Consider the following 22,283-nt stretch of genomic DNA (forward strand, 5'->3'; position numbering starts at 1 on the left):
CCTACCATTTCCAGCTAGGAATTTCTCCAGATATTCTTCCCAGGTGCCAGGAAGAGGTTGTACACTATTCATTAAATCAAAATGATAATACGAGACAGCCACATCCTTGGCATTTCGAGCCAGGTAAATCATCTACATGAGAGAGAAGAAGAAAAGCAAGGGGTGGTACGTTATTAATAAAGAAATATATTTATAAATAAATAAAATAGCAGAGTAGTTCTTCTCCTAGAAGTTGTGGATCATAACACTTGCCTACCAGCACTTATAATGTAGAATCTGTTCTCATGAACTTATTAAGGTTTGGTTAGCATACAAAGAAAGTACGTTCATATATAAGAATCATTACACTTTATTTTTACCTACCACACCCCAAATTCTTTACAAACGTCAAGTAAGAAGAACTAGATAATTGTAATAGTAGAGCCACTATTTAAGAAATTATTGCCTACTGAAGAACTTGAAATTGCCTGCTAACCAAGCATTCAATCATAAATATTTCACTAAATAATGTCAACAAACCTTCAGATAGGAGCAAATATTTTTTCCTTACATTTTGTTGAGGGCCACATTATCTTGGCACAGAAAGGGGATAAAGTAGCAATATTGTGCTGATGTGAGAATTCTGCTACTTTTAAGCTTAGGAAGTTCATTTACGTAAATTGAAATTAATTAAAAACACTTAACCATTCATAGTGGCCAACTCCTAATACTGTAGAACTGGGGTGGCTGGGGAAGAAAGATCGGGAGGCTAATATCAATTTCAAGGCCAGCCTGGCAGGTATGGTGATATCCTGTCTCAAATAAAGAAAACAAAACCAGAAAGAGAGGAGGAAAGAGGAGACAAGAAAAGGAGCCAGAAGAGAGATGAAAAGAAAAAAGAGAGTGGGGGAGGGGAGGGGAGACGCAGAAGAGAGAAGGGGAAAACATCAAGCCCTTCCTTGTGTAGTTTAGTTTTCCGAGGCACAAGGCACGCTACTATTTCTCACAATAAGAGTAGATAAACGGACAGGGTTCAACTGGAAGCAGCTTAGCCTAGGGTCCACACTGTACCTTGCACTTGTTCTCCCAGAAAGATTTTGGGAGTAGATCGGTTGGTAGATGTGTCTTTATAATCCGAGGCGACGGGGTTGTTTTTAAGTGTTCAACACCTGGAAATTTCAGTTTAGGGTATTAGAAAGATCAGAGTACAGAGAAGCTCATCTCTCCTACCGACATTTGTAAATGTTATCTTTTGATGTGAGCGTGTGTGCATGTGCATGCGTGTCCATGTGTGTGTCATAGATGTGTTCATGTGTCACAGCACTCTTGTGGAGTTAGAGGACAACTTTCAAGAGTCCATCCATTTCTTGCAATGTGGGTTCCAGGTCCTTGTACCTGTACTGCAAGTAATATTTCCCCCTTAGGGAGCTCACTGTCTTCCATCCCTTTTTTCCCCAGACATTTTGGAGCAATATTAAATGGAGGTGACTTTTGAAATAACTCTAGGCGTTTTTCAGAATTCTGGGAGGTGGCATCAGGAGACAGGCAACAGTGTACACTTTGACATTTACCTCACTGTATTAAAATTTCTACTATAGTTTCACTCAGTGAGAGATTTTTAAAATTTTAAGAGTCTTGTTTCATTTTCTTTATCCCAAAATGAAGAAGAAAATACTACTTTGGTAGCTTGGAGTTTTATCACATCTACTTCTTCAGGTCTTCCATACAAACCTTAAAGTCCTAGGCATATTTTATTTTCAGTATCATTTAGATCTCCTCTAATCTCTAAACTACCTGCTAATACCACATACTCTTGCTGTTTTTACCATAGGTACACATTCTTCAAAAAACTTGATTAATCAACTCCAAACAACCGCCTGTTTCAACTGTTTATAATTTACTATATAACATCCAGGCCCAGTGTTGTATATAACACCTCTCTGTATGTAACACTGCACGTATTTTGTCATGGTGGCTCAAAGCTTTAATCCAGTCCTCAAGAGGTTGAGGCACGAAGATCTTAAGTTCAAGGCTTGCTTGAACTTCCTAGAAGTCCATGGTAGCTTGTTTTTGTTTTTTGTTTTTAAATAGGGAATGATTCACAGAGTGTTCCCATGCTTATTGTCTATGCTGGATCTATAATATATGTCCAATAGAATGGAATTCTTTCAGAACAGGAATATAACATGTTATTTACCAATGAATATCTTCTTGATTGAAGTTTATGGCCCACAATAAATATTTAGCACCACCCCTTTATAACAATAGAAATAAGGTTGCAAAAAAATCAAATAAAAATCGCAGGTGTCCAGTTAAATTTGAGTTTTAGATACATAACAGATTATTTTTGTGTGTATGTGTGTCTCTTATAAAATCTTTGGGATAAATTTATACTAAATTAAATGTTTTATGGTCCAAATTTTAAATGAAATTGGAGGTTAGATGTCCCAGATTTTATCTGGAGATATTAATTAGAAAACTACAAAATTCCACCATGGACCTCATCATGTCTCCAGACTGGTAGCTCCAGGCATGTTACTCAGCACAGAGAAATGAAAATTGGACACACGCTTCTCTCTGTTAATCTCAGGCTGTCTTTCCCATGCCAGTTCTTCATCTCTGCCTCAACAACATAAAACATTTCTCATATTCTCCTGTCTCATAGTCATTTTTCCAAGTGAAGTGGTTGAAATGAGCCCTTTATAACCATTAATAGGAATATACGAAGATTTCACAGGTATCCACAATTAGGCTACAGAGTGCTACCTTCACCTCTTGGCTAAAAGTCAGCTAATTCCTCTGAGGCAGTGGGTTTCACCCTTAACCCTGCCCCCAGCAGTAACCCCAGACACCTATACTATTTGGTTTAGTTAATTTTTCATTTTATATTTTTTGTGCAGTATCAAAGTCATTCTTCATTTCCAAGCTTCTATTTTCCCTTCAACTTTAGACAACAAACTAAGGATCAATAGACCCCCTTCCTCTGGAAGTAAACCTTCTTGCCCTGAGCCACCTCTGCTTCAGGGGAGAGTTTGTACTCTGCTGTTTAAACCTGTCTGTCCTCTGGGAAGGGCTACCCTCATCCTTCTGTGTTCTGTGTTACCTAGGCTCCCAGCAGCTTCACTTAAAGTGACCTTTCACACTTGCCTGTATGACCCACATTTTTCCATTCCCTTTCAGCTTGATGATTTTTTTATTAGCCCTCTATCAAAGCCTCTTCTTGATGGTAGTTTTCATGGATAACCTTCATCTTTTGATACTATATTACACTTTTGTGAGCCAACAGTCTTGCTTCCTAGTGCCAATTACTGTGAAAACTTGCTGAATGAATATATTTCAACTGATTATTTAAAAATACTCAATACCTGATATCTAAAGTTTTATAAAAAAAATTATTATTAACCTTCCCAACTTTCCAAATGACACCTGGCTTCATATTTGGTTGACCTCGGTAAACTTTTGAACTCATCTTTCTTTCTTCATTTTCCTCACATTACTTAGGTAATCTGTCAATCAATCCAAAATATATCTCTCACATCCTAAATTCAACCCCACAATATCAACTAGGATAGACTTTCTATTTTAAAGAGCAAAAATACAACTCAATGACTCTTACTTAACTAAAGCCATTCAATATCTTCCCTACCATGTTTAGAATAAAATTAAAGAAACTTTTAAGCACTCTGCACCTTATTTAATCCATCGCTATATGATTTTTAATTGCTTTGCATCCTACTCCCAGCCCTTCCTTCACTGCTGTTTTAGTTCATGCATTGCCCTGACCCTGAAGATTTGTCCTCTTAAATCCCTTTACACCTAGATGCTTCACATTCCTAGAATATGTTTTCCCAAAATGCATGTAAAACTTTGGGCCTTAATTAAGTGCAGCTAGGCATGAATACAATCTAAGGCCTTCCTTCTTATAATTATATCTCATACAGTCTTGTTCTTTGACTATGGAAAACTAGTAGAATTGCTATGTTATAAATTGATTTACTTTCTAACATTACAACATTTCTGTACATTCCTTGATGAGAGGATTTTACTAATAATTCATAGCTAACCCACAACATGAATAATTCTTCATAATTATGTAAACATTTATGCTCTATTTCTTTGTTCTTTCTTTCTTCTTTTTTTCTGAGTTGGAATTACAAATAGATGCTAGATGAGAATACTCTTGCAAAATTACAATCATCAGAAGATTTACACTTACCTGACATTCTTAGTTCAGGGATAGTCAGTTCCAACATTGGAACTTTAGAAGTAATGACATCTCGCTTACATTTTTCAACATTTCCATCATTTAGAACCATGTCTACAATTTCACTAATCCAAGTAGTACCTGTAACAAAAGTCATCATTTTAAAAATCAGTGGTCAGTTTCTTTGTTTTAATGTTCTTTTGGTTTTATTTATTGATTTATTCTTTGAGAAGCTCATATATGTAAACATAAAAGTTTTGTGATTTTTTAATAGATTTCTTTGAGATTACAATATAATATCATTCGCCCCTTTCCTCTCTCTAATCCTAATGTATACCTCCAGCCCACACCAGCTATCACTTTTGTGGGCACTCACACACACACACACACATGCATGTTCCTCAAATACAAACAAATACACACATACACACGATTAATGCTGGATTACATAGCCTAGCATTTATACAGGGGAAGTAGCTCAGTCCTACCTCAACTTGATGTTTTGTTAACAGATGTTACCTCAACTGCCATGCTTTGTTAAGCCCATGGCAGACCTGCCCATTTCAGAATGAGACAGGAAGAGTGGATGGGAAGGGGGGTAGATGGAAGTTGGGGAGAGAAAACAGGAGGGGGAAAGGGAGGGGAAACTGTAATCCATATGTAAAATAAATGAGAAAAAGTTAATAAACTAAAACTAAAACAACCTTATAAACAAAAGGTGAGGTTAGACCTGCGCTATTTGGGACACAGGACTCACCTGATTTAGGGTATGTGGTGATCACAAGGTCATCTTGTCTGCACTGGAACTCTTCAATCCTTTCCCAGTCAAGTGCAAAAGCGTAGACCATGGGGCAGCCGTGGATCATTTTCAGATCCTTTCTCCAAACATCTTCTGGGGTGCCCATTTTTGTAGCAGGTGGTCAAATAGGCAGCCTTTTAACAGTTCAACTGCGGAGAAAAGGAAGGAATAAAAGTCAGAATCTGTGTAACGAATGTTAAGCTTAAGACACAACAGTATAGTACAAAGTGCACTTTGGCTTTATCGCACTGTGCCCGGAAGCACAAAGGTATCTTGTGAGTAATGCTACAGACTGGCAAGGGTGGAGATTGGCTCCCTAACAACAAGAATAAAGGTGTTTAGCAGAAACCCTGAAGGGAAGGGGGACTACGCGTCTATGAATGAAGTCATTTTTCACAGGAATATGCTAAAAATTCTCCATTGACAGTAAAATATCAGCGTTTTAGTTGTGCCTCATTTTTCTCTAGGGTTACTCTACTTTCACTCTGACTTTTAATGTCATATATTTTGACATATATGACTGCATACAGTTTGTCTTCTTCTATGAGTTGTTTCTCTGTCACTAGTCTTAAGGAAATGATTCAGGATGTACCCTACTGTGGTTATTTGTATGTGTGAGTATGCCCACACATGCAAATATAGACTTTAGCTATATTGAGCCTATTGGAATTGTGGATATTTAGTTTCTATTAAATATGATAAAGCTACGCACCGATTCTTGATTTCCAATTTAGTTTCTAGTACTGTTTTACATTTATAATGTAAGCAGTCATATCTGACACAAGTTCTGGACCATGTGCCCCGTGCCATTGACCTCTTCTGAGATCTTGTTATAAACGCAGGACAGCCAGGTCCCCATGTAGACTTAGAATCTACATTTTACCAAGAACCTCCAGTTCCCTGCCTTCAAATTTGAGGGAGACTTTAAGTCACTTAAATTAATATCTCACAATGTAGGTTGTAAATATGTAATTTGTTGAAATGAATTCAATGTCTTCAAGAAACATTGCATTGACTATTTTTAACACCCTTTACCACCCTTTCTCACCCAGTCTTAAGATGCATCTTTCGTTTTGTATATGGAATAAGGGAACAGCTGTAGTCTGTCTTCTCTGAGGCTTACAGAGAAGGAGTGGCCACCAGGAGTAGACTTTGGTCTGCTCATTGGCTCATGTTGTGGTTTTATCACGGGCCCAGCCCTCAGTTTTAGAAGGTCTGGGGCTTATCTCATCGAAATAAGAGTCTTCACAATTTGTAAGGGAATTTCTTTTCCGTCAAGGAGCTAACTCCTTTCTACCTAAACCTCAAAATGTTGCCAGAGTGAATGGAATGAGTAGCATGGAAACAATGCATCTAGTTCTGAATATACTCACTAAGTCGCGGAATGCAGGTGTGACCACCTCTAGAGCCAATCAGTTCCAAGGCTTGAGTGAACACAGTGAATGATTGCTCCTTAGTTCAGAATTATAGGAGGGACAGAGCACAGAGGACAGTTAAGTTACCAGATGGTTAATATTGTTGAGCCAGATATGCTGAAATACGGTGTTCCCTGTAAAATATAAAAGATACCTAACAAAACCCCTTTAAGTTATACAGGGAAAGAGAAGGGGGATTTGTCCAGTTATAAGATACACGATACACAAAATATTCCTCCAAATTGATACATAACCTAAAGTTAAGATGTCTAAAATTCATTCTAGGAACAACTAGAGGATTAAAATACAATTTAAAAAGTGTATCTTAGGAGATTGAGTCATCTGACAATAAGATTAAGTGATTCTTCTAATGAAAAGCCCTGTTTCTATGATCCCAAATATTTGTTAGGCACAGTACTAGAAGAAAAAAAAGAAAAAGAAGAAAGGGAAAGAAAAAAGGAGTCTGTTGTAGCTGCATATTTGGCGCCCAATGTGACATTTGTGGCTTGAAGGATGAAGGGTCTGCTGGAGAAGGACAGAGGAGCCAGCCATCTTAAGAACTGGAAGGAAGCGCTCTCAGTGTAAGGGGACTCCAGGATTGGCAAAGTCATTGGAAACTTCCCATCTCAGGAGCAACGGTATATGCAGTTGTTAAAATGCCTGTTAGAAGGAAACAGAGTGAAAGTGAAGGAAAAACAGCTTATAGAACTTTTGGTGTTAATTAAATGGTGTTGCCTTTGGTTTCAGGCAACTCCTCATGTTCAATTGAAACTAAAGCTATGGAAGCAAGTTATGAGAGCTTTGAGGAGAGCTCATCAGAAAGGAGAGCCTATACCATTAAAAATTTGGTCTTTATGTAATTTAATATCAAATGCTCTGGAGCTATTACAGAGTGAGGAGTCATATTGAAGCTGTATCTGGAGTAGAACAGGAAAATAAAAGAAAGACAATCAAGCTAGAAATTGTTAGTCAGCAGAGAAGAATGTTCTATCACAGATCAATGGGAGTGCTGTTTCAGAGGACAGGGAAAGTGAGAAAAGCCAGGACACTGGAGATGACTCTCCTCCTTCTTCATCTGATGAAACAGATTTAAAAATTAGAAAGGCTGAAAGGTTAACTGCACATTTAAAAATACAAGACCTCCCGAGACAAAAAGTAAAAAAAAAAAAAAAAAAAAAAAAAAAAAAAGGAAACTTCCCAGTAAAGAAAAGGAAAAGTAAGAAGATAAAAAAGGAAATCTTCCCAGTAGAAAAAAAGGAAGAAGAATTAAAAAGAAAAATTTCCCAATAGAAGAAAGGCAAATGTTGAATTATGGACCTACGGCACCACCTTATAATGGATTTGAGGATTTGTTGTCTAGGGTCATAAGGACACCTCCACAGGTGTTCTAAATTATTATGCAGAGAATGCCTGCAAATGATCAATGGCCTCAAGGTTATGTTTAGATTGTTTGGAGACCTACAAAATGAAAGATTTGAAAGGATTAAAAGAAACAATGATAGCATATGGGATGCATTTGTCCTGTGTAAGACAGATTTTAAACAACTGGGCTACTCAGAATAGAGTTATTCCACAAGATTTGAAGGACCTCATGGCAGCTCTACTAGGAGCTAGTTCTCAATTACAATGACTTACTTGGTGGAGAGAGGAAGCTGCAGCCATGGAACAGCATTATCTAGTGGCTTTAAGGGCCTGGGATAAGGTCGAGGCACCAGGGAGAAGATCTATCTCCTTCACAAAAATCACACAAAGTGCAGGAGAAGGCTACACTGATTTTTTTTTGCAAAGATTAACTTCAGCAGTACATAGAGTAATAGCTGATCCACATGTTAGAAGGGTTCTAATTGAGTTTTTAGTTTTTGAGAATGCTACTATAGAATGTCAGAAGGCCATAAGGCCCTTGAAGGCTCAGAGAGCTCTATTAGAGGAATGGATTAAAGCTACCACTGATATTGGATCCACAGAATATATGCTAATATAGTTGGACAAGCTATAGCTAGAGGCCTTAAATCTCAGAATAGAGATGTTTTAACTGCAGGAAACTGGACATTTGAGGAAAGATTGTTATTATTCTGTTACTAAAAAAGATACCTCTTTACAGGATAATTAAAATAGAAAACCTCAACCCCCAGGAATTTGTAAGAGATGTGGTAAAAGTAAACATTGAACTAAGGAGTGTAGATCAAAGAGAGATATGCATGGTAATCCTTTGTCCTCCAGAAACTGGGTGAAGGGCCTAGTTCAGGACCCAATAACAAACAACACCAATTTCCTGTCAACAATGGAATGGATGTCAACAGCCTTCAGGGGAACATAGGCTCACCATTCAAGATTTAATGCGTGCTACTTCAGGGAGCATTGCCCTAGAATTGGCAGTGGGCAGACATCTAAATTTGTCCCCACAAATTCCTTGTTATAAGATAGCCACTGGGGTGTATGGTCCTTTTCCCCAAGGAACAGCAGGAATGCTTTTTGGAAAAAGCAGTCTAATGTCTCAAGGATTTATTATTCACACAGGAATTATAGATGAAGATTATCAGCAAGAAATTAAAATTATGGTTTATGTAAAAAGGAATATACAAATAGATGCTGGTGATAGAATTGCTCAGTTGTTATTACTCAAAAGGCAAAACAGCTCCAGTGGATAAGACAGGAAGTTTTGGGAGTACTGGAAAAAAGCTATTTTGGCAAATAGTCATTAATGATGAGAGGCCCAAATTAAAGGTAAAATTAAATAGAATTAAGATTGAAGGATTATTGGGTTCTGATACTGATGTATCTATAATTTCACAAGAACCCTGGGATCCCAATTGGCCTTTACAAGAAGTCTCCACTCAATTTGTAGGCATTTGAACCTTATCTCAAGTAAAACAAGAATGTAGAATGAATTAAATGTACAGGGCCGGAAGGACAGGAAGGGATATCAAGGCCTTGTATGGCTGATACAGCCATGAATTTATGGGGGAGAGATTTCTTACAACAATGAGGATCTCAAATTAATATTCCTATAATTTCAGAAACAGCTCGCAAAATGATGTTAAAAATGAGGGGTATGTTCCTGGGAGAAGTATTGAAAAGAAATAAGTTATACAGGGAAAAGTCGTAGGTTATACAGGTTGTACAAAAGCAAGATAGGACAGGAATTAGCTATCTAGATTTAAAGTAGAGACCACCATGCAGGAGATTCTCTTAGCTATTTAAGCTATAAATCAAGTAACCTGAAAATTAAGCTTCCAAAGTTACAGATTAGGGGAGATTGACTGCATACTCTTAATGATTTTCAAAAGTTACTAGGTGATGTTAACTGGTTGCGACCTACAAATGGATTGTCTACTCAAGAATTAACCAATTTGTTTCAGATTTTGCAAGGTGACTCAGATTTAAATAGTCTGAGACAGTTAACAGCTGGGGTTGAAAGGGAATTAGCCCAGGTAGAATGATAATTATTAAATGCCTATGTGTGTATATTAGACCTCACAAAGTGGTGTGTTTTTGTGATTTTACCTTCAAATCATTCCACTACTGGACTCATGCAGAGAGAGGATTGTATTTTGAAATGGATTTTCTTAGCTTGCAAAGTAAAAAATTTAAAAACCTATGTAGGAAATGTTTCTGGACTAATCATAAAGGGAAGATTAAGACTTCGCCAGTTGTCAGGTATGGATCCAGCTGAGACTATGGTGCCCTATACCAATGCTGAAATTAGGCAATTGTGGGAGGTTAATGATGATTGGCAAAGAGCTTGTAGTAATTTCCTAGGAGAAATTAACAACAAATATCCAAAAACTAAGCGAACTCAGTCTATAAAAAGAATTCAATGAATTCTTCCCCACATAATAAAAAGAGCACCTATTTCTGGGGCTCTTACATTCTATACTGATGCAATTAAATTAGAAATGTCTGGCTATAGGGCAGAGAATTATCAAGAAGATTGTTCAAAGTCCATATGACTCAGTTCAAAAATCAGAGCTGTATGGCACTCTGATGGTTTTATTAGACTTTAAGGAACCTCTCATCATAATTACTGATTTTCAATATGCTGAAAGGGTTGTATTGCATATAGAGACTGCTGAATTTATTCTTGAAATAGATTGTCCACTTTCAATTGAATTACCCACATTCAATCTCATATTGGTTTGCCTGGGCCATCAGCAGAAGGAAATGCAGAAATTGATCAATTATTGATATAGGATCTGTGTTAGAAGCCTCGGAATTTCATAAGAAACACCGTTAACAGTAAAGACTTAAAGAAAAAATATTCTATTACTTGACAACAAGCTAAGGAAATTATAAAAAAAACTATCCTGCCTTTTATTTTTATAACCAAGTTCCTTTACCTGCAGGAATGAATTTTGGCAATGGATATATTTCATTTAGTAGATTTTGGAAAATTAAAATATGTTCATTATACTATTGACACTTATTCTGGGTTCCAATGGGCATCTGCCTTAAGTTCTGAAAAGGTATATTCTATAATTGCACATTTATTAGAAACCATGGCAGAAATGAGCATACCAGCACAAATTAAGGCTGATAATGCCCCAGCTTACATTTCCAGTAAAATGAAACAATTTTTTGCATGTTACAACATAAAACACATTACCAGGATACCATACAATTCTACAGGACAAGCAATTGTTAAAAAAGATCCAATCACACTCTAAAGGAGATGCTTGATAAACAGAAGGGGACATGAGGACCCCCATAGATAGACTGCATAATGCCTTACTAACTTCAAATTTTTTTAAATGCTAATGAAACAGGAACAACATTGAGTTATGGAAAGAATTACTGAATTGAGTCATCCCATGTATTATAAATCTTTTAACATCAAAATAGTCCAGAGAAAGTGTTAAGACCAAGGTTATGCTTATGTTTCCATAGGAGAATATAAATTGTGGATCCTGTCAAATTGAAAAAACATCCAACATGAGCAAGAGACATCTCCAAGATACTGCAGATGCAGGGATGCCTCTGCCAAATTTAACACACAGGAGACCTTTGCAACAAACAACTAATTCTCTCACCTGGGGACAGCTTACGAGTTTGTGTGACAAAGGAGAGATGATCCTTCACATGACTCACAAGCCTCTAAATGCTACAAACTTATTTCTTGGCATGCTTTCTGTGGTAATGGTGCAGGTAAAGGGATGGATCATAATCATTGGGCTTTTATCCCCAATCTTCCAATTAACATAGCAGTAAGTTGGGGAGATATGAATATTCCTGTAGTGGTGAATGAATCTTCTTGGCTACCTCATCCTTATGACAACTGAGGTCCTGCTCAGCCAATGGAGGAGGGTAAAAAGATTGACAATTACACTGGTTGGAGTACAAGGAATTCCTATTTGCATGAGAAATGGAATTCAACACCTAAATAAAACATCTCAGGTATGGCTATCCATAGTCAAGACTACCCAAGATTATCATAATACAGTTTGTATACTTCATGCATCTGGTTTTAAAGAACAGGAGATTAATGCTTCTAGTTCCATAAATCTACCATTCTGTGATGAGGGTGACCAACAAGGAATCTCAGTGGGTATATTGACAATAGTGTAAGAATGAGAGGCCTCAAGTGCTAATTAATATCTCCAAAGGAGATGCCATGGCTCCCCTCAAGGAAAATATTCTCACTCAGAGTTAAGATGGAAATGGTTTAGTTTGAATGGAACTGTGGAAATCAGTGCTTCAGTTAATGAAGCTGTTTGGTGGCATGGAGTTGGAATGGTAACCCCTTTCCTACAATTTGGCAATTCAATTCAGACTAATTTGTGGAAATTGGCAAGTGCCTTCCACCCTCTTAAGGCATGGGAAGGAAAATTAAACACTAAGGATGATAAGTACACTCTGTCTTTTAGACTAAATCAACTCCATCCTTTTATGGCATGCGTACCATTACCTTACTTGCTACTAAAAGGGCCTGAACAATGGCACCCTAATAATTACAGCATTACTTGCGAATGCTGTGCCCTTCATACCTATGCTAATTCTATCAAGTTTTTAAAATTTGACCTATGAAAGTTTATATATTCTTAGAGCAAGGCCAGTAATCTGGATACCAGTGAAGTTTTCAAGGCCACGGCAAGACACTGATGTGATGATCCTGGTACAGAAGCTCGCTGAAATAATATTAAAAAGAACACATCGAATGGGTGAACTGGTTGTTTCAGTTATTATGGGAATCATTGTATTGACAGCTATAGCAATAACAGCTGGAATGGGGCTTCATAAAGAAATTCAAACTGCTGAACTTATTAAATTGGCATAAACATTGAGAAAAACTTTGGACTGAGCAAAATAAGATTGATAATGAGATAGTAAATGAATTAGCAGAGTTAAGGCAAGCTGTTGTATTGTTAGGGGATCAGTTAGAAATTTTGAAGGAGCAGATAAAATTAAAATGTGATTGGTATGTTTCTTCCTATTTTATCACACTCTTTAGATTTAGTGAAAGTAAGTATGATTGGGATAAGGTTAAAATGCATTTGTTGGGTCACCCTAATTCTTCTCAAATGGTTTGTGATTTATAGAAAGAAATTAAAGAAACTTTTGCAAAAAAGTTACCTGATCTGACAGGAATGGACATTATGGAAAGTCTTGCAGATACCATAACCTCATTCAATCCTACAAATCACTTTAATAGATTTCTTATTCTAGCAGGTGTTGCTCTTGTTCTAGCAATAGTAACTTTATTGGCTTTAAAATGTGTTTTGGTATACTTACATAAGGTTGTAAGACATATAGATAAAATGAGGCTGTGTAACCTTCAAGATAATTGATTTTTCTATAAAAGAAAGAGGCATCTGTGGCTACACTCCCATTGGGCTACACCTGGCCTGGGCTCCAGAGAGTAGCAGCTAGCCCTAATCTATCTTTTGTTTAGCAGACACCTTTTGTTTCTCTTGTGGCCCTATGTGAATCTTGTCTCAGATTCTCCCAAAGATACAAAGCCCTATGCAAAATTTGGTTCAGAAAACCTTGAAAACTGTGGCACCTGATGAATTGCTGAATTTACACTTGGCATTGTATTTTGGGGAGCTTCTTTCAGGTTGTTTTGAACATATGGAAATCAACTGGCCAAAGTGTAAATATGGAGAAAAACAAAAATGCCCTGAGTGAAAGGAAAATGTTTCAGTCCTTAAAGACTGGATTCTCCTGCAGTTACAAAAGGCTAAATTCATTCTTAAGGTGCCTCTGGGTTTTCTTTCCACAGATCAGCATGAACCCACACACCTGTGCCTGGACGCTTCACTACAGTCTGTTTCTGCTATTGACCTTTTCAGCCAACTCTATCTACACTAAATTAGTAACATACTTTAAATCTGTTTGCTGCACATGACCCCCAGATCTTGAAACATATTTTATAAAGACCACGTTCTGTGTTCTAGAAGAATTTGCTCTTCACTGTACTCACACAAGTGTATGTAAAAGTGGATGAAAGATGGGGCAAATAAATGAAGATTCCAGAAGGATTTCTTTGTTCCTGAGTGGGCTTAAAGTTCACAAAACCCCCTCACCCCACCAAATAAATAAATAAATAAATAATAAATGAAAAAAAACCCAGCATTCTTCAAAACCATTCTATTGAATCCAGAGAGATAAAAATGAAAGTGGGAGTTGGATGGTCTCCACAGTATTAGTCAGGCATTGTTTCCTTTGAGAATTAGAAATTACGCAAAAGACACTCAAATTGCAAAAGTGCTCAAACAGATTCTTGTTAGGTCCACAATGTTCTGCAGATCTAGGACAAAAGCATCAAGAAAAGCAATTTCAAAATAAATTTTATTCATTGCTCAGTTTTAGCCTTCAGTCAGACATGCTACTGCTGAGAAGAATCCTCAGAGTTGGTGGCAGTATGGGAATGGTGGGACATCATGCCCTCTCCAGAAGGAAAAAAAAATGTTCAACTAAGGATCTAAACATAGCAGTCTGTGACTTTACAGGCAGTAAAAATCTGAAGGGTTTGAAGTCCATGCAAACACATACATGCAATGGCCTGCTATTTCAACAGATGTCAGAGATAGATAGGAAGCTATGAGGAAGAAATGGATCAGGGTAATGACTAGAAACCAGATAGTCATAGATTACCTGTGTGTGAACTTTTCCACAAATGTCACAAGGTCTGACAGAAATGAAGAAGCAAAGAGCATGACAGGATGTAACTCACAACTTCCTGCTGCCCCTCGTTGGAGACGAAGGCCTTTAGATATGTTTGACCACGATGAAATGTGGTTGTGTTATACATGTTTCTTTTTACCTTGAAAAAGTGTGAGTTTCCAGTTATCAACATGAACTCCCGTGCAATATGTAGTTGAAGAGAGAAATACACAAGGCAGCACGGACAACCACCGCATATTGACTCTGCGACCGTGATCCTCTCCATGATTTTCTAATGAGTTCCATCACACACACACACAAACACACGCGCGCACACACACACACACCTAGGCATAAAGCCTCCCACACAAAAAAATGCTCCTCCTCCCTCTCCCATCCCTCAATCACTCTGTAAATTCCCTTTGATCCAGTTGCCAAAAGGAAAGTTTTGGTTAAGAACATTGGTGTCCAATTTAGATGCCATAACACCCAACAGGTTCTGGCCCTTGGTGGTTATACTTATTCATGACCTGGTCTGGGAGAGAAAAAAATCATAAAATGTAGAAAGAAACTAAAACTTCTGTTTAGACCATCAACTTTGTATATTATTTCTTAGGGAATTTTTAAAACTGTGTTTTTCCTCTAAAGGATATTTCTAACAGATTCCCAAATGTATCTGGCTTAACATATTATTTCCATACTTTTGTTTTTTTACATTTTGGTCAACAAAAATGAAGAGATTGTATTATACTTATTAGTTTTAAACTAAAATTTACTATTGAGAAAATGTGTTTTTGTCTACTTGGGAAGATTGTTTAACAATTGTTAAACTATATTATTAAACATTGTAAAATTCATAGAAATCTAAAATTCTATCTGACAAAATATGAACACCCCTTTTTTTCATCTTGGTATATAACATTTGATGACAGTAAATCTTCATGGTATCACATAATATTAAAAATCATTCTCATATTATCTTAGATGACAGTTATTTAGATTCATCAAAGCTTATGGGTTTACCCAATAAACTGTTAGTAGTCTATTCTTTTTATTTTATTGAAATATTGATGTTATTGTTATATTAACAGATTTTTTTTTATGTGTTTACATGTTAGAGGAGTTACAAGTCTTCATTTACTTATTTTGCCACAGTAGGTGCCATATAAATTAGCTATTACATAGTAGCATAATATATTTGAACAAATCTTTAGCACTTAGTTTGTATATATGTTTAGAGTTTATATAAGTTTATATAAGAAAATGAATTCTTGCTAGAGAGCAGCTATTTTATACTTTTACAAAGTTGCATTTCGCAGGAGCATTTGAAGAAATTCTACATGCAGAGATGACTGCTTGTTGTGTGTTAGTGAGGAAACGAGTTTCTTAATTTTACCTGTGCATGACTTTAATTATCACAGTCTATAATACCTTCAGGCTAAGTTTTTCACAGCATTTTGATAATAATGTCCTCAAGAGAATAACTCAACATTAGTAATAGCATGCTCTAAGCATTTCAGAAACCAAGTAACAAAGAGTGGCAAGTAGGCAGTAACCTGGGAGTTGTAACTGCTGTTTTGCTGAATTGTCCTGGAGTCAAAATCAACTAGATTCTATCAACTTGTAATGTGTATATATATATAGTTTGCTTTTATAGTTTGAAGGCATTTGGTCACTTTCTGATCTATGATTCAGCATTTCACTCTTACAGTATTTAAGTCCTGCAAATCTCTTTTTGGAATGTCAAAAGCTTCTGTAGGTACCATTCTTATGGGTTTACAAATACAGAGAAGATTCAGGGAATACAGAGATGAAACTAGTCTTTTCTGATATTTTTCCACGTAACATTTTGATAGTAGGTCAGTCATTTTCCTCTTGTGATATAAATTATTGTGGTCTGAAAATTTATATACATATATATGGTGAAAATATTATGTTTGCTGAGGGAAAATCCAGAATGTGCAGTTAGTAGTGTTCATAGCTTTTTTTTTCTGTTTGGGAAAACTGCATTAACACTATAGCACTAATATTTGAATGAGATTCATGGTTTGTCTACAGCCCCAGGATGATAGAATTTTCTGTACAATGTTGAAAGTTTTTCATGTCAATTGTTATTGTATTAAAAATAGCAACAAAACTTAGTTTTACATTTTTAGCTAAGTTAATATATTTATGCATTCAAAAACACAATTATATTCCTTTTATACTGAATAAAAGATGCATAGATTATATAGGATTGGGGTTAAATATTTTGGGATGACAAATGTTGTAATTCAATGTTTTGTATTAAAGAAGCAGATCCCAGTTGTTCATATTATAGAACAAATTTTAATTATTTTATAAATGTATGATAGAGACAAATCACTTAAATTATTCATGATATATGATCTATATCATTAAAATGCTCATAATTTTTTAAAAGATCAAAAGAAACTCTCCAGTAAATCAAAGAAGAAACTAAATATAGATAAAGGAAGTTTAAAAATTCAGTCCACAGCATGTAATGCAAATGCCTTTATCATTAGTCCTTAACTGTGTGCAGTTAACATACTCAAATAAGAATGGAAAAATTAGTCATGAATTTTACTTGAAGTTTTTAAAACTTAGTAAGTTTGTTCTTGTCATTTAAAAATAAATATATTATACAAACTTCACTTTCTTATAAGTAAGTCTATAATTGGAGTGATAATACTTCCACCCTCTATCTTGAAGAAAGACAGGGTTTAAATGGCTCGATTTTTTCATACAAAAAAAAATGCAGGCATTTTCAGTTTTAAATGAGTATTATGATGTAAACTCATAATTTCTACAATAAATCATTTTTAGTTATTCATTTTAATTTGTTTATTGACTACAGAATTTTATTTTTTACCTAAGTCACAAAAGTACTTTTCTTATGTGACACATTTTTGACTTCTGATTTTTATTTCAGTAGTGCATATACAAATCTAAGATAATGAAAAGCACAGTGGACAGATTTGTAATTCACATTGACATCTATGTAACAGCCTAAGCTACCAACAGAAAGTCGAAAGCATCGTTCAGAATTCTACTTCAAATATAGCATTCTAAAACATCTGAAAGTGATGCAAAATCACAGTGTTTTAATAGGTATGGCATCTGTTCCACACTGGAGAATGTCTTGGGTAGTTTTTCTGAGAAATAGTTGACTAAGGATAAAAAGAAGTGTAGGTAATTGAGAATAAATAAACAACCCTTGTCCCATGGAAGAAGGAAGAGATTTACCTCCCTTGGCTTAAAGGACTAAGTCTCAATCCCACAGCATGGGCAGTTTGCTATGCCCACTAGTAGAGGTTGGACATAGTTGTTCGGTGTGTTCCCTTGGAACTCAATCACTTTAATCCACTTATGTTAAATCTCCTTCCTTATATTAATAGCTAAGCCACAACGAATAATGTTTGGGCCCCATTGTGACCCCTCCAGAATGCCAACAGGTATTATTTTCCCTTATTTGCTAATGCACCAACAGTAACTACAGGTTTAGACTACTGAGAAAAATATTTGACCCAACCCTTCCTTCTGATATAAGCATACAAAAGGAAATGTCCAGGTATGGATTCAACCCCCACAAAAACCATACACTGAAGTCCAAGAGGAATCATGGGACAAATTCTGTAATTGCAATCCTGTGAAAGGTGATGTGGGCTCAGGCTTTACTAGTGACATCATCAAAATTATATTTTATTTCATTATTCTTTTAATTTTGAAGGAATATTTTGTTTTATTCCACAGGATGACTAAACCTAAACACTCAGCTATGCTCTTCTCCCTGAGCTGAGGGAGAGACATCTATGACCCAGCGGTGGGAAAATGCTGAAGACCTGATGTAGTCTGTAATAACATATAATTTCTTGCTCCTTCTAAGTCTTCTGTGTCTTGTTGTGGAAGAGCCTGTAAGCATGTGTAGCCCAGGGTGGCCTTGAACTACTCATCTTCCTGCTTCCTCCTCCCAAGTGCTGGGATTAAAGGTGTATGCCAACACTGTCTGGCCTCTATGAGTAACTAGCAGGTAGGGTAGCTCCACACTCTGATCTGCAGGCAAGCTTTATTTGTCAGAACATAAACAAAATATCATACAACAGTGGATTTATGTCTGGTATTGTAAAGTAGGTCAACAAGAGCACTAGAGGAGAAGCTACTGATGGCATTTTGCTAAACAGACATAATGTGACATATATATATATATTGCAGTGGAAACCAGTGACAAAAGAGAGAGGAGAGGGAGAGGAGGAACAAGGAGGAGAAGGAAGAGGAGAGGGAGAGGGAGAGAGAGAGAGAGAGAGAGAGAGAGAGAGAGAGAGAGAGAGAGAGAAAATTTTGAGACTGACATAGTATTGCTTCATGATATATATAGCTTGCTGGCATGGATCTTGAAAAAGTTAAAGTTGAAGTCATAAGACATGTAGACCTTGTAGATGCTGAGAAACAGAACAAATGTTCCTATCTGCCTCTTTCCAGGCAAAGGCCAAAAAACTCCAGCATATTCTAGACAGGCATGCATCACAACCTAAACACTGAAAACCAATCTGCCACTCAACCAGTCCTGATATGGTGAAAGTTTGCCCCCTAGTGAAGTTGGTAAGTATATTTTCACCCAAACATGGTACCTGAATGTGGAGACTCTATATTCAACATTGATAGAAAGAAATCTGTTTCTGATACTGGGATGCAAAGATTATAATAATTTTCTTAGTGTTAGCAAAATTAATAAGGACGACAGACATCTTGAGGAACTCATAGAGCCAGTATGTAGGCAGGAAGACTGGAAAATGTAAAATGTTAACATGCTTTTCTGTTATACTGGGCAATGAGTAATTTTTTGCCTTGTTTTTCCAAAATTCAGAGCATAAATACATTTTTATTAGAACATACCCACACAATCTTTACATAACGTGTAAGATTGTTGTATTACAATAGAATTGACTAATCATAGGAGAAATGGCATAGTCCCACAGCCTAAAATATCCAGGATTCAGACTTCAATGGAAAAATTGAGAGTTAACCACTCTCAATTGTCAACTCATGTGTGAAGTAGAGAACTTGGTGCTCTCTGAGGCTACTCTTCAATCTTGATGATATTATATGGACAATGAGTTCTTAAAGCAGAACTGGCATTTTTTTAATAACACATTATGTGGTAGCCTACACTGTAGTGACCCATAAGCACCTCAGAGCCTTATTCTAATGAGGGTGCTACTGAATCACTGCATCCAGTAGACAAAAGACCATGGTAATCTTCTTCTGCCTGTGTTTATAGATGCCTACTGTAGCAGGAATCTTATAGAGTGTTATTAATAAAACAAAGAGCCAAGTATTGGGGTGAAGCTGGAGGATCAGAGAGACAGAACAAGCCACAGCTAACCTCACCTGGCCAACTTCTCAGCTGGTCTTGTTTCCTCAGATTGGAAGCCTCTGTGTCCTCATATCCGAATGGCTCTCAACTGAACTCTTCTGCTAGAAGCCTGAAAGCTTAACCAGCCAAATGCTTAACGAGCCAAATGCTTCTAGGTTCTGGTCTTCATGCCTTATATATCTTTCCTTTCTACCACCACTCCCTGGGATTAAAGGCTTGCTTTCTGGGATTAAAGGCGTGTGTAACCATGCCGGACTGTTTTTTTGAACTCACCGAGATCCAGAGGGATTTCTGCCTCTGGAGTGCTAGGATTAAAGGTGTGAGTGCCACCATTTTCCAGCCTTTGTATCTAGTGGTTGTTCTATCTCTGACTCCAGATAAGTTTATTAGGGTGCACAATATTTTGGGGAACACAATACCACCGCAGCCTACAGCATATGGTCATTGTCCACGGATAGCTGAGAAACCCAGAGCATTGGTGTTTTCTATTGTAGGCTTATATTCACAGTGTAAGAAGTGCACACAGGAACAGTGAATAGAATTGAAGAACAGATTTTCACATACAACCTCCTGTTCTCTCTTCTTTAAATGGCCACTGAAAACTTTGACATGGAAAAGAGTGCAATACAGACACCACAATGAAGTATCAGAAAGCCTGACTTTATGACTGGGTAATTCTTAGCACTATTTGACATAATGTAACACGGATCTTAATTGATCTTAATAATAAAAACCCAGAGCCAGATATTGGGATAAGTGCTGGAAGATCAGTAAAGGAGCCAGCCACTAGAAAGACTTCTTACCTCTACCGAATCCTCAGACTGAGAGCAAGTAAGCTTGTGTCGTTTCCCCTCTTACAGTCCTCTCTTCGCCCGCCATATCACTTCCTGTCTCCACCTCCCAAGTGCTGGGACCAAAGGTGTGTGCCACCACTGCCTGGCTTTGTTTCTCTTTTAGACTGGATCAATCTTGTGTAGCCCTGGGTGGCCTTGAACTCACAGAGAGCCTTCTGCCTCTGCATCCCAAGTGCTGGGATTAAAGGTGTGTGCCACCACTGCCTGGCTTCTGTGGCTAACTAGTGGCTTACCTCTGCACTCTGATATTCAGACAAGCTTTATTTGTTAGATTATGAACAAAACATCACCACAACATAATGTTCACTTTATAATACAAGCATGTTTATTAATGTTATTTCTTACTCTTCTGTACGAAAACTCACAGCAAAACTAACCAATATTTATTTTGCAAAATATCAGTAAGTAGGCACTTAGTACAGGAAATACAAGTGTCTTCTGCACTAGACACTTCGTTATTTACTTATATTGAAACACCTTTGAAAAACCCTCTAGGAATTCTGTAGCACAGCGAGGAGGATGAAATCCAGCTTTAGAGAAAGCTGGGAACCTGTGTTGGCGCTAAGGAACACAGGGCCAACTCTGCACTTAAACTAGACACTCTACATAAAAGATTTTAATCTAAAAAAACTCACTGTTGAAAAAGTACGTTTGGAGCTGATGAACACTCACTAAGAACAATTGCTGCTCACTCGGAAGACCTGTGTTTGGTTCCCAGCTTCCACACTGGGTGACTAACAACCCTCTGTAACTCCAGTTCTAGGGGACCTGACAGCTCTTCTAGCCTACATGGACCTACACACAGTCATTCACACATACACATACCATGATAATATTAATAAAATAAAAATAAATGTTAGAAATATTCTGTTTAGTACTATACTAGATAATACAGGACAGTTACCATTATCCCAGTCATGTCACAAAAGAGGATGTAGATCAGGTGAGCATTGATGGGACATAGATATGTAAGAAAATATAAGGAATGCATCTTGAGGAACATACCAAAGTGATAATGCCAACTAAAGAGAATTAGGAGTACATCTCAAGGAAAATACAAAGCTAATACTTGCTTACTGGACTTCAGATTTTACTGACGCCTCATTCTTGAAAGCACTAAACATGCACAGATACAAATCTTTCTGATGTAATCTGAAAGAACTGACTGGAAAGTCATTGGGGTGATTTTTGCTGAAAGATTGAAGAACCTGGAGCTTGGTATTGATGGGCAACTGTAGCATCAATGGATGCAACCACCCAGGAAGAACAAAACGTGTGCGTACTGGCTAGCTTTCTCATTCTTCCATACTTTGTTTAAAACCCAAAAGTGTATCTTACTAATCTTCTAGCCATCTTTCAATTCAATCAAACTTGAAAATCAAGATTAACATTTCACAATGTGATTTTTCCACTTAAACTGATTCAACAATACTGCAGATGATAACTTAAAGACCTACTAATTCTTTTCCCAGAATAGATGGCATTTTTGACAAGTTCACATCTTTTGCAAAACTCTTACAACTTAAATATGGCAATATCAATTTAATAAAACTTAGTA

General features: G+C 36.8%; 1 protein-coding gene across 1 annotated transcript in view; it reads right to left on the reverse strand.

Annotated features, from left to right (window-relative positions):
- Positions 1 to 5,194, reverse strand: part of Sult1b1 (sulfotransferase family 1B member 1) — a 24,066-nt gene extending 18,872 nt beyond the window's left edge. Inside the window, exons 1-4 of the mRNA XM_076546555.1 lie at positions 4,941 to 5,194; positions 4,196 to 4,324; positions 1,051 to 1,148; positions 6 to 132 (exon numbers count right to left, since the gene is read on the reverse strand). Of these exons, the coding sequence (XP_076402670.1) occupies positions 6 to 132; positions 1,051 to 1,148; positions 4,196 to 4,324; positions 4,941 to 5,088 (502 nt within the window). The 5' untranslated portion in view covers positions 5,089 to 5,194. The remainder of the gene's footprint in view (positions 1 to 5; positions 133 to 1,050; positions 1,149 to 4,195; positions 4,325 to 4,940) is intronic.
- Between the last annotated feature and the right edge of the window lie 17,089 nt (positions 5,195 to 22,283).

Source organism: Peromyscus maniculatus, chromosome 10 (genome assembly GCF_049852395.1).
Source record: "Peromyscus maniculatus bairdii isolate BWxNUB_F1_BW_parent chromosome 10, HU_Pman_BW_mat_3.1, whole genome shotgun sequence".
Lineage (NCBI taxonomy): Eukaryota > Metazoa > Chordata > Mammalia > Rodentia > Cricetidae > Peromyscus > Peromyscus maniculatus.